General features: G+C 43.1%; 1 protein-coding gene across 1 annotated transcript in view; it reads right to left on the bottom strand.

The window, feature by feature from the left end:
• Positions 1-1,861: 1,861 nt before the first annotated feature.
• The window catches only part of CCDC107 (coiled-coil domain containing 107), a 45,943-nt gene continuing 35,454 nt past the window's right edge, over positions 1,862-12,350 (bottom strand). Inside the window, exons 4-6 of the mRNA XM_077474270.1 lie at positions 7,524-7,614; positions 5,157-5,266; positions 1,862-2,414 (exon numbers count right to left, since the gene is read on the bottom strand). Of these exons, the coding sequence (XP_077330396.1) occupies positions 2,167-2,414; positions 5,157-5,266; positions 7,524-7,614 (449 nt within the window). The 3' untranslated portion in view covers positions 1,862-2,166. The remainder of the gene's footprint in view (positions 2,415-5,156; positions 5,267-7,523; positions 7,615-12,350) is intronic.

Below are 12,350 nucleotides of genomic sequence, written 5' to 3' on the forward strand. Positions count from 1 at the left end.
TCTTGAGGACAGACCACAAGTTCTCAATGGGATTAAGGTCTGGAAAGTTTCCTGGCCATGGCCCCAAAATGTCAGCGTTTTTGTTCCCCAAGCCACTTAGTTATCACTTTTGCCTTATGGCAAGATGCTCAACCATGCTGGAAAAGGCATTGTTCATCACCAAACTGTTCATGGATTGTTGGGAGAAGTTGCTGTCGGAGGATGTTTTTGTACGATTCTTTATGCATGGCTGTGTTCATAGTTAACATTGTGAGTGAGCCCACTCCCTTGGCTAAGAAGCAACCCCACACATGAATGGTCTCAGGATGCTTTACTATTGGCATGACACAGGACTGATGGTATTGTTCACCTTTTCTTCTCCAGACAAGGTTTTTTTTCTCGGATGCCCCAAACAACCGGAAAGGGAATTCATCAGAGAAAATGACTTTACCCCAGTCAACAGCAGTCCAATACCTGTATCTTTTGATGAATATCAGTCTGTCCCTGATGTTTTTCCGGGAAAGAAGTGGCTCTGCTGCCCTATTTGACACCAGGCCTTCTTTCAAAAGTCTCACTGTGCATGCAGATGCACTTACACCTGCTTGCTGCCATTCCTGAGCAAGATCTGCATTAGTGGTGTCCCAATCCCATAGCTGAATCAACTGTAGGAGATGGTCCTGGCGCTTGCTGGACTTTCCTGGGCTTCGTGATGCCTTCTTCACAAATGCATTGGAGATCTTTTTTTTTTTTATGGGATTAAGTTAATTTTCATAGTAAAGAGGGACTTTTTGCAATTCATCTGATCACTCTTCATAAACATTGTGGAGTATATGAAAATTGCCATCATAAAAACTGAAGCAGCAGACTTTGTCAAAATTAATATTTGTGTAATTCGCAAAACTTTTGGCCACGGCGATATTTTGTGCATTTACGACAGGAATACATTTCAGGTCTTTGTTTAAGAACAGTCTACAAAGCTGCCCAGAACTCGTTTATGAGAGTCAGTCTATTCCACATTTTCACAGGTCTCATGGCAAAAAAGCCTTTCTGTTTTTCCTCTAGATGTAAAGAATGCCCCTTTATTTTCAAATCATTACAGAGAACAACTTGTATCCCTCTTTTGGGATAGTTACAATTACCCTCCCAAAATAGAATATTGCACTAAAAGCAAAGAGTTTAGTTTTTCTGACTGCTTGCATTTTTGAATAAAAACCACAGGCATTAATTATGATGCATCATGGAATCAAATCGAAGACAGGATAATCGTAATTGAATTGTGAGACTAGTGAAGATGAGCACCCCTAGTGAGGACTACTAAGCCCATCCTTAGTACTGAAAGAACGCACTATAATAGAACCCGATCGGCTCTCCTGCCTGTCGGGTTGGCCAACATCTCTGCACAAGGTGCCCACAATGTCCAGATGCTGCTAGAGGAATGTACAGCAATTACTTTTGGTAGTAGCAGCCCAGCCATATAATGGGGTCTTAGTATTAACTTTAGGAACCAAAAGGCGATTGTGCACTGGAGCCTTCTACCATTGTTTGTTTCTAAGGAACCAGGTATAGCTGCGATGGCTAGCTAACAACGGTTTGAAACTAGTGTTGTGTGGGTGTTAACTTTTTATAGCTATGCACTGGGCCTGTGGGCAGAAGTAGGCACCAGGAAAACAAGACTAGTGAGGATACTTGTCATGATGGGCCAATAAGTAGATACATTGGACAGTCATCTATGATCCAAGCTGTCTGTTGGAAAGCGCTGCGCAAACTGTTGGCGCTATATAAATCCTGAATAATAATAATTATAATAATAATTAGAAGGCAGGGTGTTTCTTGGAACCCAAGGCACTTTTGCTACATTCACTTTAAATACCAACTTACCAAGTCAGGCTTGAAAGATTTATTACCCGTAGCTATTAAAACAATGTGCAGTACACAAAAGTACTAAACATTTGCTTACTGTACATTCTGTGAAAGCATTTCCTGACAGTAATAAGATGAAAGGCGGACAGTCTTGACTTTTTTTTTTTTTTTTTTTTAGCTAAGACATTGAAAACAAACCACTTGCCCTTTATTGCACCAATTCATAAAGCATGTGAATAACTTAGCAAGTGAGAAATAAAAGACATATAAAACAAACCTGAAAGAAAACAGGCAGAGAAATACAGTACATAGTCTTTCATGTCATACTTAGACATTGCGCTTTCTTAACCCTTCAGAAACAGGACTTGCTGTAGCATCAGCATCATCTTCCCCTTTATAGAGATCATTTAGAGACAACTCCTCTGTAACGGGATTGTGTGCAGTTATATCGGTGTCCATCGTGTTTAGTAGAGATTCCTCACTTTTACTTTCTACATCGTTTTCATGGACTTTTGGCTGTTGAGTGGCAAACGATTGAATAAGGTCTTCAAGTGTATTTTCACAGGTTTGGTTAACTTTGGAAGTTAGAGGGTTTACAGAAAAAAAATAAAAAAAATGCTATGATTATTACAAGCATTACAGCCATTTTAAAATACAGTAAGTATTGACAGACCACAATATCCTAGGCTGAACTACAAAGCTCCATGCTACCTCTGAAATATCCATGGAACCTCCTCCCCACAAAAATACAAGTATCATGATATAGACATAGATGTCTGCTTGTAGTGACATCTACTGGTGAAATTAAAATTACCGTATATACTCGAGTATAAGCCGAGATTTTCAGCCTCTTTTTTGAGGCTGAAAGTGCCCCCCTCGGCTTATACTCGAGTCATCGCCGTCTGACTGCTCGATCAGCGTATCGAGCAGACAGACGGCGGACATACTACAATTCGAAAGCCGCGCCTCCGCCTCCGCCTCCGCCTGTGATAGGCGGAACACTGAATTTCCCAGCAGCCTGTGTTCCGCCTATCACTGACATCGTCTCATCCTCGTCCGTAGTACGAGGATGAGACGATGTCCGTGATAGGCGGAACACAGGCTGCTGGGAAATTCAGTGTTCCGCCTATCACAGGCGGAGGCGCGGCTTTCGAATTGTAGTATGTCCGCCGAGGCGCCGACGAAGAGCGGCGATCCTGGCAAGGCACGGGACGGAGGCAAGGCACGGCACGGGACGGGACGGAGGCAAGGCACGACACGGGACGGAGGCAAGGAGGCAAGGCACGGCACGGGACGGAGGCAAGGCACGGCACGGGACGGAGGCAAGGAGGCAAGGCACGGCACGGGACGGAGGCAAGGAGGCAAGGCACGGGACGGAGGCTCAGGACACAGGTAGGCTGGACACACACACACACACACATGGACACACACACACAGGGATGGATGGATGGAGACACACACACACACACACAGGGATGGATGGATGGATGGAGACACACACACACAGGGATGGATGGATGGAGACACACACACACAGGGATGGATGGATGGATGGAGACACACACACACAGGGATGGATGGATGGACACACACACACACAGGGATGGATGGATGGATGGACACACACACACACACACACAGGGATGGACGGACACACAGGGACGGACACACACACACACACACAGGGATGGACAGGCATGTCTCACCCTCGGCTTATACACGAGTCAATAAGTTTGCCAGTTTTTTTGGGGGTAAATTGGGGGCCTCGGCTTATATTCGGGTCGGCCTATACTCGAGTATATACGGTACCGTGGTGGAAAGCTGCAGCTTGCAAGTACACAATAGATGCTTTTTCTTTCTAATTTCTAGGTTTTACTATACCCTTCTTCCAGGGAAAATGGAAAAAGTTTCTTCCTCCCATGAATTCCAGCAAAGCACAAAAAAAAAAAAAAAACTGTAAACTACTGGTGTAGATAATTTTGCTGTGGATAAAATTCACCTTTCGCGCAAAAAAAAAAAAAAGTTAAAATATTGTTAATGTCCTTTATTTTTTATTACACCGCTACATCAGTGTGCAATGAGCCACAATGTGACCAGTTCCACGTTTATTATTTAACCACTTGTCGACCACCATATAACGTCCTGGGCTTTCAGTGGTGATATCCTACAGGCATCATTCAGATATGATTCTTTTCAGCTGCGTGATTCCTTTCACCGTAAGAACAATCATGGCGGCTGTTTAGCCGCTTGATCGTTCTTACAGGCAGTGAGAGGGGACATCCCCCCCCCTCCCGCCTCTCCCCTGCGATCAGTGAGCCACAGAAGGAATCTGCCGGCGCTGGAAGGTAGCCATATAAAAAAAAAAAAAAACACACGAGGGACAGATGGTCCCTGGCAGTCTCTATGACACTCGGAGACCGACGTTAAGCTATCAAGTCCGGCCGGCTGAAGTAAGCAATACCGGGGACTCGGCAGAAAATCTGGGATCCGTCATTTTTTTTCCCTGATCTCAGATTTGGACCTGGAAAAGAGGACCCGTCACACACTATTCCTATTACAAGGGATGTTTACATTCCTTGTAATAGGAACAAACGTGATTTAATTTTTTTATTATTAAAAAAAATGATTAAAGCACCCCGGTCTTCGCAGACAGAAGTGAATGCATATGTAGGTTGCACCCACATATGTAAACGGTGTTCAAACCACACCTGTGAGGCATCACCGCGAACGTTAGAGCAAGAGCAATCATTCTACCCCAAGGCCTTCCCTGTAACTCTAAACCGGTAACCTGTAAAACATTTTAAAAGCATCGCCTATGGAGATTTTTTTTAATTACTGAAGTTTGGTGTCCTTTTCTAGTGTGCGCAATTTAAAGCGTGACATGTGAGGTATCTATTTACTCGGCGTATCAGTGTCTGTCACATTATACAAAAAAATTGGGCTAGCTTTACTGTTTTGTTTTTTTATTCATAAAAGTGTTTTTTTCTCCCCCAAAAAAATTGCATTTGAAAAATTTCTGCGCAAATACCATGTGACAAAAAAAAGTTGCAATGACCGCCATTTTATTCTCCAGGGTCTCCGCATACATACATACATACATACACACATACACACACACACACACACACACAGTATATATAGTTTGGGATTCCGAGTAATTTTCGAGCAAACAAAATAGATTTTTACATAGGAGAGGAGTGCTGGAATTCTCCCAGTGGGTAAGTGGTTAAGAGGTCCGACTGTGTCGGTTTTGGGGCTTCCCAACATTGTATTTTTCTGTTTTATATAAAAGTATGGGGGGGGGGGGGGAGGCTTACCTGGGTTATGAGGAGCTGCTTTATCCATTCCACTTTTCTTCATTAACTGTCTGATATATTGCAGCTGATTCATGATTTCACTTTTCTGGTCAACAGCCAATGTGCTCACGCTAAAAAGTAAACATGTATTCACCTTTCATTAAGCATTTATGACATTATATTTAGAACTAGCAGCAAAAGATATTTTATATAATGGCTGTTCTTTAACCCAATGTTTCTTTAAAGGGGTTGTAAACCCTCTTTTAAAGAAAAATAACAAACATGTTATACTTCCCTTCTCTGTGCAATGATTTTGCACAGAGCAGCCCTGATCCTCTTCTTCTGGGGTGCCTTGGTGGCGTTCTAGGCCCCTCCTCTTTCCCTTTCCCTGGGGCATCCATGCGGGCTCGCTCCCAAGTCCCGCTGCTGCGTCCATTGACACAGACAGGGGGACTTAGCCCTGCCCCCCCCCCTCCAGTGCCACTGGATTGATTGACAGCAGCAGGAGCCAATGTGCTCGTGCACATCGCTGGATCTGATCGGGCTCAGGTAAGAAACCAGATGCCATCAGGTGCCTCATCAGCAGGGCCTTCCTCACATCTGGTGTCCTCATCAGCAGAGTCCTCCTCACATGTCGTGGTGTGCCCACTAGTCCTCCTCACATGTCGTGGTGTGCCCACTAGTCCTCCTCACATGTCGTGGTGTGCCCACTAGTCCTCCTCACATGTCGTGGTGTGCCCACTAGTCCTCCTCACATGTCGTGGTGTGCCCACTAGTCCTCCTCACATGTCGTGGTGTGCCCACTAGTCCTCCTCACATGTCGTGGTGTGCCCACTAGTCCTCCTCACATGTCGTGGTGTGCCCACTAGTCCTCCTCACATGTCGTGGTGTGCCCACTAGTCCTCCTCACATGTCGTGGTGTGCCCATTAGTCCTCCTCACATGTCGTGGTGTGCCCATTAGTCCTCCTCACATGTCGTGGTGTGCCCATTAGTCCTCCTCACATGACTGCCCCCCCCCCCCGTGACATGCAAACTGACACCCAATGTTTGAAAAAAAAAAAAAAACACATGAACTCTGTGTGTGTGTGTCCACACCCCCCCCCCCTTCACCAAGAAAATGAATTACCTACCACCCTGCTGTGTGAAATTGTAGCAGCTAATACGACTGTATTGACAGCTGACCTTGCACTAGATAGATGGGGCCTAAGTCCTGGTGTAGTTCAGGCTTGTGCATATTCTACTGCATAATGCCCCACAGCAAAAAAATAAAAGCCATATTTAATTATAAAAGTGGTTGTAAACCCTTTACAACAACTTTATGCTACAGGTAAGCCTATAATTAGGCTTACCTGTAGCTACCCATGATATCTCCTAAACCTGCACGGTTTAGGCGATATCCCCTGTCTCCTGCATGTGCCAACGACATCGGCACATGTGCACTGGGGCAAACTGAAGCAACGGCATGTATGTGCTGTTGCTTCAGACTGTGTGCCGATACCGGCAGCTCCCGCACGTGCGCAGGAGTGATGTCATCGCATTTCGGGCCAATCACAGCGCCGGAGCGGCTATACACGGAAGTAACCCCTGGGAGAGATGTTGCTATGCATACCAGCTTATTATGCCTTTGTCTTGCGGGGTTTTTATTTTTATTTTATTTTACCAGGGTTTACAACCACTTTAATCTGACTTTCAAGGTAAAAGAGCAATTGCAGCCATTAAGTAGTCGGTAACCTATAAGGCCTGAGTCACACCTATGCAGGTTGCAGTTTGCATATACCAGGTGCATTTTGCGTTTTTCGATACATGTTTTTGATCCACTGAAGTCTATGGAACCAAAAAACAGAAATAAGTCCATGGTCCTTTCCATAAAAGGCACAGATGTGAACGTGACCCCATAGGAAACCATGTTAAAAAGGACTATAGTGCTTTCTTCAAAACTGAAAATGCACAAAAAAAATGCATAGCTGTGAACCTAGCCTAAATGTCTCTAGCCAATGCTCCTTCCTCGTACAATTAGAGGCTGGGTTTGAATTCTGGATCTGACTTGTCTAAATACAGTGAAGACGACAAAGAGGCACAGGACCTGGCTGATGTTTCTGATAGGGGTACCTGCTTCACAAGGCCTAAAGTGTATGTACAGCCCAATTTATTTTTCTTTGGGACAGAGTAAGGAAGGGTTAAAACTACTGCCAGGTTATTGTTTTCTGAATACTACTGGGGAATTTTCCCTTCATTTCCTCTCCCACCGTCGCAACACAAGGATAGATGAGATCTCCCAAGGTAAGAGAAATTCCTCTCTAAGACAGACATCACTGCATTTCTCTTATTATAAACAGGGATGATTAAGGATGGCTATAATGCTGTAGAATGGATTATGTCGTACTTACCAATTAGATAGTGGGTCCAGTTGTGTGAGTATAGAATTTAACATTTGCTCAGTTTGTGAAAGGTGCCGTTCTAGCTCCATAAGCTGACTCTCTGAAAACGATTTAGAAAGTTAAAAAAAACTTTCACACATTACATAATTAATGGTTTTAAACGAAAAAATTAACAATCCAAAGCAATATTAACAAAATGTAAACACAATACACGTCATCCCTATAGTGCTGATAACTGCATGGTGCAAAAATGGAGGGGTGCTGTTTAGACAGTTAAACTGACATGATAATTCTGCTGTAAGAAATGTTACTAAGGCTGGGTTCACACTGCTGCGGCAGCGAGAACCGGATGTGATTCGCACCGCACTGCAGTGCAAATCACATCCGATCTCTGTGCGATGAGAGTTCAGCCATACAGATAGTATGGCTGAATTCGCATCGCACCCACCGCAAACTCGCACGGGACCCTTTTTTTAGTCGGCAGCAGAATCGGATCGCATGGGTGTTCACACCATGCGATCCGATTCCTGTCCGAGTTTGCAGATCGCACTGCGATATGCGAACTGATCTGGGGGTGTCATTAAGGTTTCACTGACACTCCCAGCAGTCCGCATAGGGCAGTGTGAACTGCCGACGGGAGGCATGCACTGAGGGAAAACGCTGCGGATTCGCGGCGTTCCCGCATCGCTCCAGTGTGAACCCAGCCTAAACCAAGGACTCTGCATTCACTATATCCGGTCTCATACAAAACACGGAAATGCAATTGTTTTAGTAAATATAAACTGCTAAATATCTTTTCTTAGCAGTTAAAGCAGTCTTGTAACTTATATCCATGTCTGGTAAAGCTTGTAGGAGGAGCTTTCATTCTCCTCTGACTGTCCTTTAAGGCTGCAGGACCCCTGGCCCTCTCTGTGGACAGTGCTGATTGGCCCTGTGCTGATCACATGCATCCTCCCAAGAAAAAAAAAAAAAAAATAACTCTCTAGCAATACACACCAAACTGAGCATGTGCAGAGTACCTCCAAGGTTCTGTACCGTCAAGATTTGGACTGGGGATAGTGGAAGAAGGAGAGGATCAGAGAAGACTGGATTAAACAGCCTTTTTACATAATGCGGAGGATTAACAATTTGGGTTCCACAGTGAGTATAATAAGCAAGCTTTACTTGCATATACAGACTGATTTTACTCCTGTGGGTTTCGTACCACTTTAACTACTTCAACTCCGGAAGGTTTTACCCCCTTCATGACCAGGTCATCTTTTGCTATGCGGCACTGCACTACTTTAACTGACAATTGCGCAATGTCATGTCATGTCATGTCATGCAATGATGTACCCAAATTAAATTTATATAATTTTATTCACACAAATAAAGCTTTCTTTTGGTGACATTTGTTCACCGCTGGGTTTTTTATTATATAAATGAAAAAAAAGACAATTTAACCACTTCAGCCCCAGAAGGATTTACCTCCTTCCTGATCATTGCACTTTTTGCGATTCGGCACTGCGTCGCTTAAAATGACAATTGCACGGTTGTGCGACGTTGTGCCCAAAAAAATTTACGTCTTTTTCCCCACAAAGAGAGATTTCTTTTGGTGGTATTTGATCACCTCTGCAGTTTTTATTTTTTGCGCTATAAACAAAAAAAAAAAAGCAAAAATTTTGAAAAAAAAAAGCAATATTTTGTACTATAATAAATATCCCCCCAAAAATATATAAAATAAACTAATTTCTTTCGTAGTTTAGGCCGATATGTACTGTTCTACATATTTTTGGTAAAAAAAAAAAAAAAAACTGTGTTCGGTGAGGCTCAGAGTTCATCACCAAGTGTGGCGGTCAGAGAATAAAAAAAAAAAAAAGAAATTGCAATAAGTATATATTGATTGGTTTGTACAAAAGTTATAGCATCTACAAAATAGGGAATACATTTATGGCATTTTTTTTTTTGTAATTTTTATCATGACTGCGATATTATGGCGACACTTAACACCATTGTCATTTTTATAGTGATCAGTGCTATAAAAATGCACTGATTACTGTGTAAATGACACTAGCAGGGAAGGGATTAACCACTAGGGGGCAATCAATGGGTTAAGTGTGTCCTAGGGAGGTGTTCTAACTGTGGGGGGATGGGCTTCCACTGACATGACAGCGATCACAGGGAGCAGTAGATCCCCTTCATGTGACTAGGCAGAACGGGGAAATGCCTGGTTTACAAAGGCTTCTCCCAGTTCTTCCACTCTGACATGATCGCGGGCGCCCGGTGGACACAGAGTCCGTGGGACTCGCAGGTATGACACGGGGCATGTGCACCCACAATGCCACGATTTTAAAGGGGACGTGCCTGTACGCCCATTTGCCCAGCCGTGCCATTGTGCCAACGTACTGTACATCGCCGTGCGCTGGTCGGCTAGTGGTTAAAAAATAAAAATAGAACAATTATTTTTTACTTTCTGCTATAAAACATATCCAATAAAAAAATAAATGAAATCTCATTGGCCAAAATGTATTCTGCTACATGTCTTTGGTAAAAAATAAAAATCCCAATAAGTGTATATCGATTGGTTTGTGTGAAAGTTATAGTCTACAAACTATGGGATATATGCTGGAATTGTTTTTTTTCTTTTTTCTTTTAATACTGGTAATAGCGGTGATGGGCAACTTAAAAGGGGACTGCGATAGTGCGGCAGGCAATCTGACACTGACTGACATAACCAGTGACATTACAGTGATCAGTGCTAATATGAATGAAAAAACCATCGAGAGCCCCAGTCACTGAACACAGCTCTGTGTGGTTTACATTCACAGAGCTGTGTTCAGTGAGTCTCAGAGCCCATCACCAGGTGCCAGCGGTCAATCATTGGCCAGGACCCGGTGATCGGCATATGCTGTGACAAATCACAGCACAGCCAGGCCGGCGGGCATAAGTGCCCCCTGCCTGAGTTGCACAAATCACTTAGTAGCCAGTGCAGGGAGGCCGCTCTGCCACCGTATAATTCATTTTTAATATTCAAAGCAAACTCCATCTGCCTTTAGCTCAAGAATGCATGCAGGAGAGTGTGCTTAGTGTAGAAAACCCTCCTGAAGACTTCTGGGATGTAGGACATTATTTGCCTAGGCAAGAAACTAGAACGTAACTGAAGAAATGCAAAAAAAAAAAAAAAAACACACAAGTAAATAGAATATACATTCCTATCCATTTACTAATGCTAGCAACATGAGGATTAAAAATACCATATGTATCAGCGTATAACACGCACCCCAAGTTTAGGAAGGAATTTAAAAGAAAAAAAAAAAAACTTTTAGGAGGGAAGTTTAAGGAAAAAAAAAAAAAAAAAACTTACATTTAAATGCCCATGAATGCAGCTTTATCAGTGTCATTTGCAGCCTTGCATTGTAGCCTTGTCAGTCATTTGCAGCCTTGCATTGCAGCCTTGTCAGTCATTTGCAGCCTTGCCAGTCATTTGCAGCCTTGCCAGTCATTTGCAGTGTTTGCCATTTAAAAATAGCGGCGCCGAGATACAGAGCGGATGTCCTGTGTATCTCGGCAGCGCTCGGTAGTTCTCGGCCGGTCTCGGCTATTTTCGGCCACATCCCGGCTATTTTCGGCTTCCCGAAAGCCAAGAATGGCCGAAAATAGCTGAGAACGGCCAAAGATAGCCGAAAATACCCAGAAGCCGCGGAGAACGCCAGAGAGGATTAGAAACAGCGGGGGATCGGTGTTATACGCCGATAAATACGGTAATCAATGTTGATCAGGAGAGTGACATTTCACTTTAATACCAGTCACCTAAAACCATTTAACAGAGACTAACAAATGCCCATTACTGGTAATACATCAAGCAATACTTGATGTCCTCGATGCCCACCGGCATCAAGCAATGCACTCGATGTCCGTCGGCGATCTGCAATCACCAAGTACAAAGGCAGAATTTGTAAACAAGGCGGATCCCCATTCTGACAGATGATATGACAGATCTATGTTCCTAGTGATCGGGAACAGCGATCTCTGTCATGTCCCAGGCAGCCCATCCCCCTAGTTAGAACACGCAGGGAACACAGTTAACCCATTGATCGCCCCCTAGTGTTAACCCCTTCCATGCCAGGGTCATTTTTACATTGATCAGTGCATTTTTATAGCACTGTAATAATGTCACTGGTCCCCGAAAATTGTCATTTGGGGTCAGATTTGTCTGCTGCAATGTCACAGTCCCGCTAAAAATCGCAGATTGCTGCCATAACAAGTAGAAACAATACAAAAAAAAAAAGTCACTAAATCTATCCCGTTTCGGGCAAACCAATCAATATACAACTATTGCGATTTTTTTTTTTTTTACCAATAATATGTAGAAGAATATATATCAGCCTAAACTGATGAATACATTTGTTTTTTTGGATATGTATTATAGCAAAAAGTAAAAAAAAACAACAACATTTGTTTACTGGGGAGTTTACTTCCTCTTTAAAGCTATTTTTATATGACAAGCTTGCTCTGTCATAGTTTTCCTATTGCATTAAATAAGGTGATTTTTATTTTTTTACTTTTTTTTAGATTAATACACAACAGGAGTTGTTATCAGTGGTATAATGCAATTACTCTTCCTCTTGACAACCATTGAGATCAAATATCAGTTTAAATAGGAAATGCATTTTTTTCCCCCCAACTCATGCCTGAAATACTAGAATTGTAAGAAAGACCAGTAGGGCTGTATAGTACATGCATATTTAAGGAGTAGCTACAGTGGTAATCTCCCTAATCGCAACATACAAAAAGAAAAACCTGACAGGGGTTCTGGCACTTCTCCACTCTAAAAAAATAAATAAAAAAAAGTTTTGA

The sequence above is a fragment of the Lithobates pipiens genome, unplaced genomic scaffold (genome assembly GCF_037356315.1).
Source record: "Lithobates pipiens isolate NorthernLeopardFrog02 unplaced genomic scaffold, aLitPip1_a1.2 Scaffold_8, whole genome shotgun sequence".
NCBI lineage: Eukaryota > Metazoa > Chordata > Amphibia > Anura > Ranidae > Lithobates > Lithobates pipiens.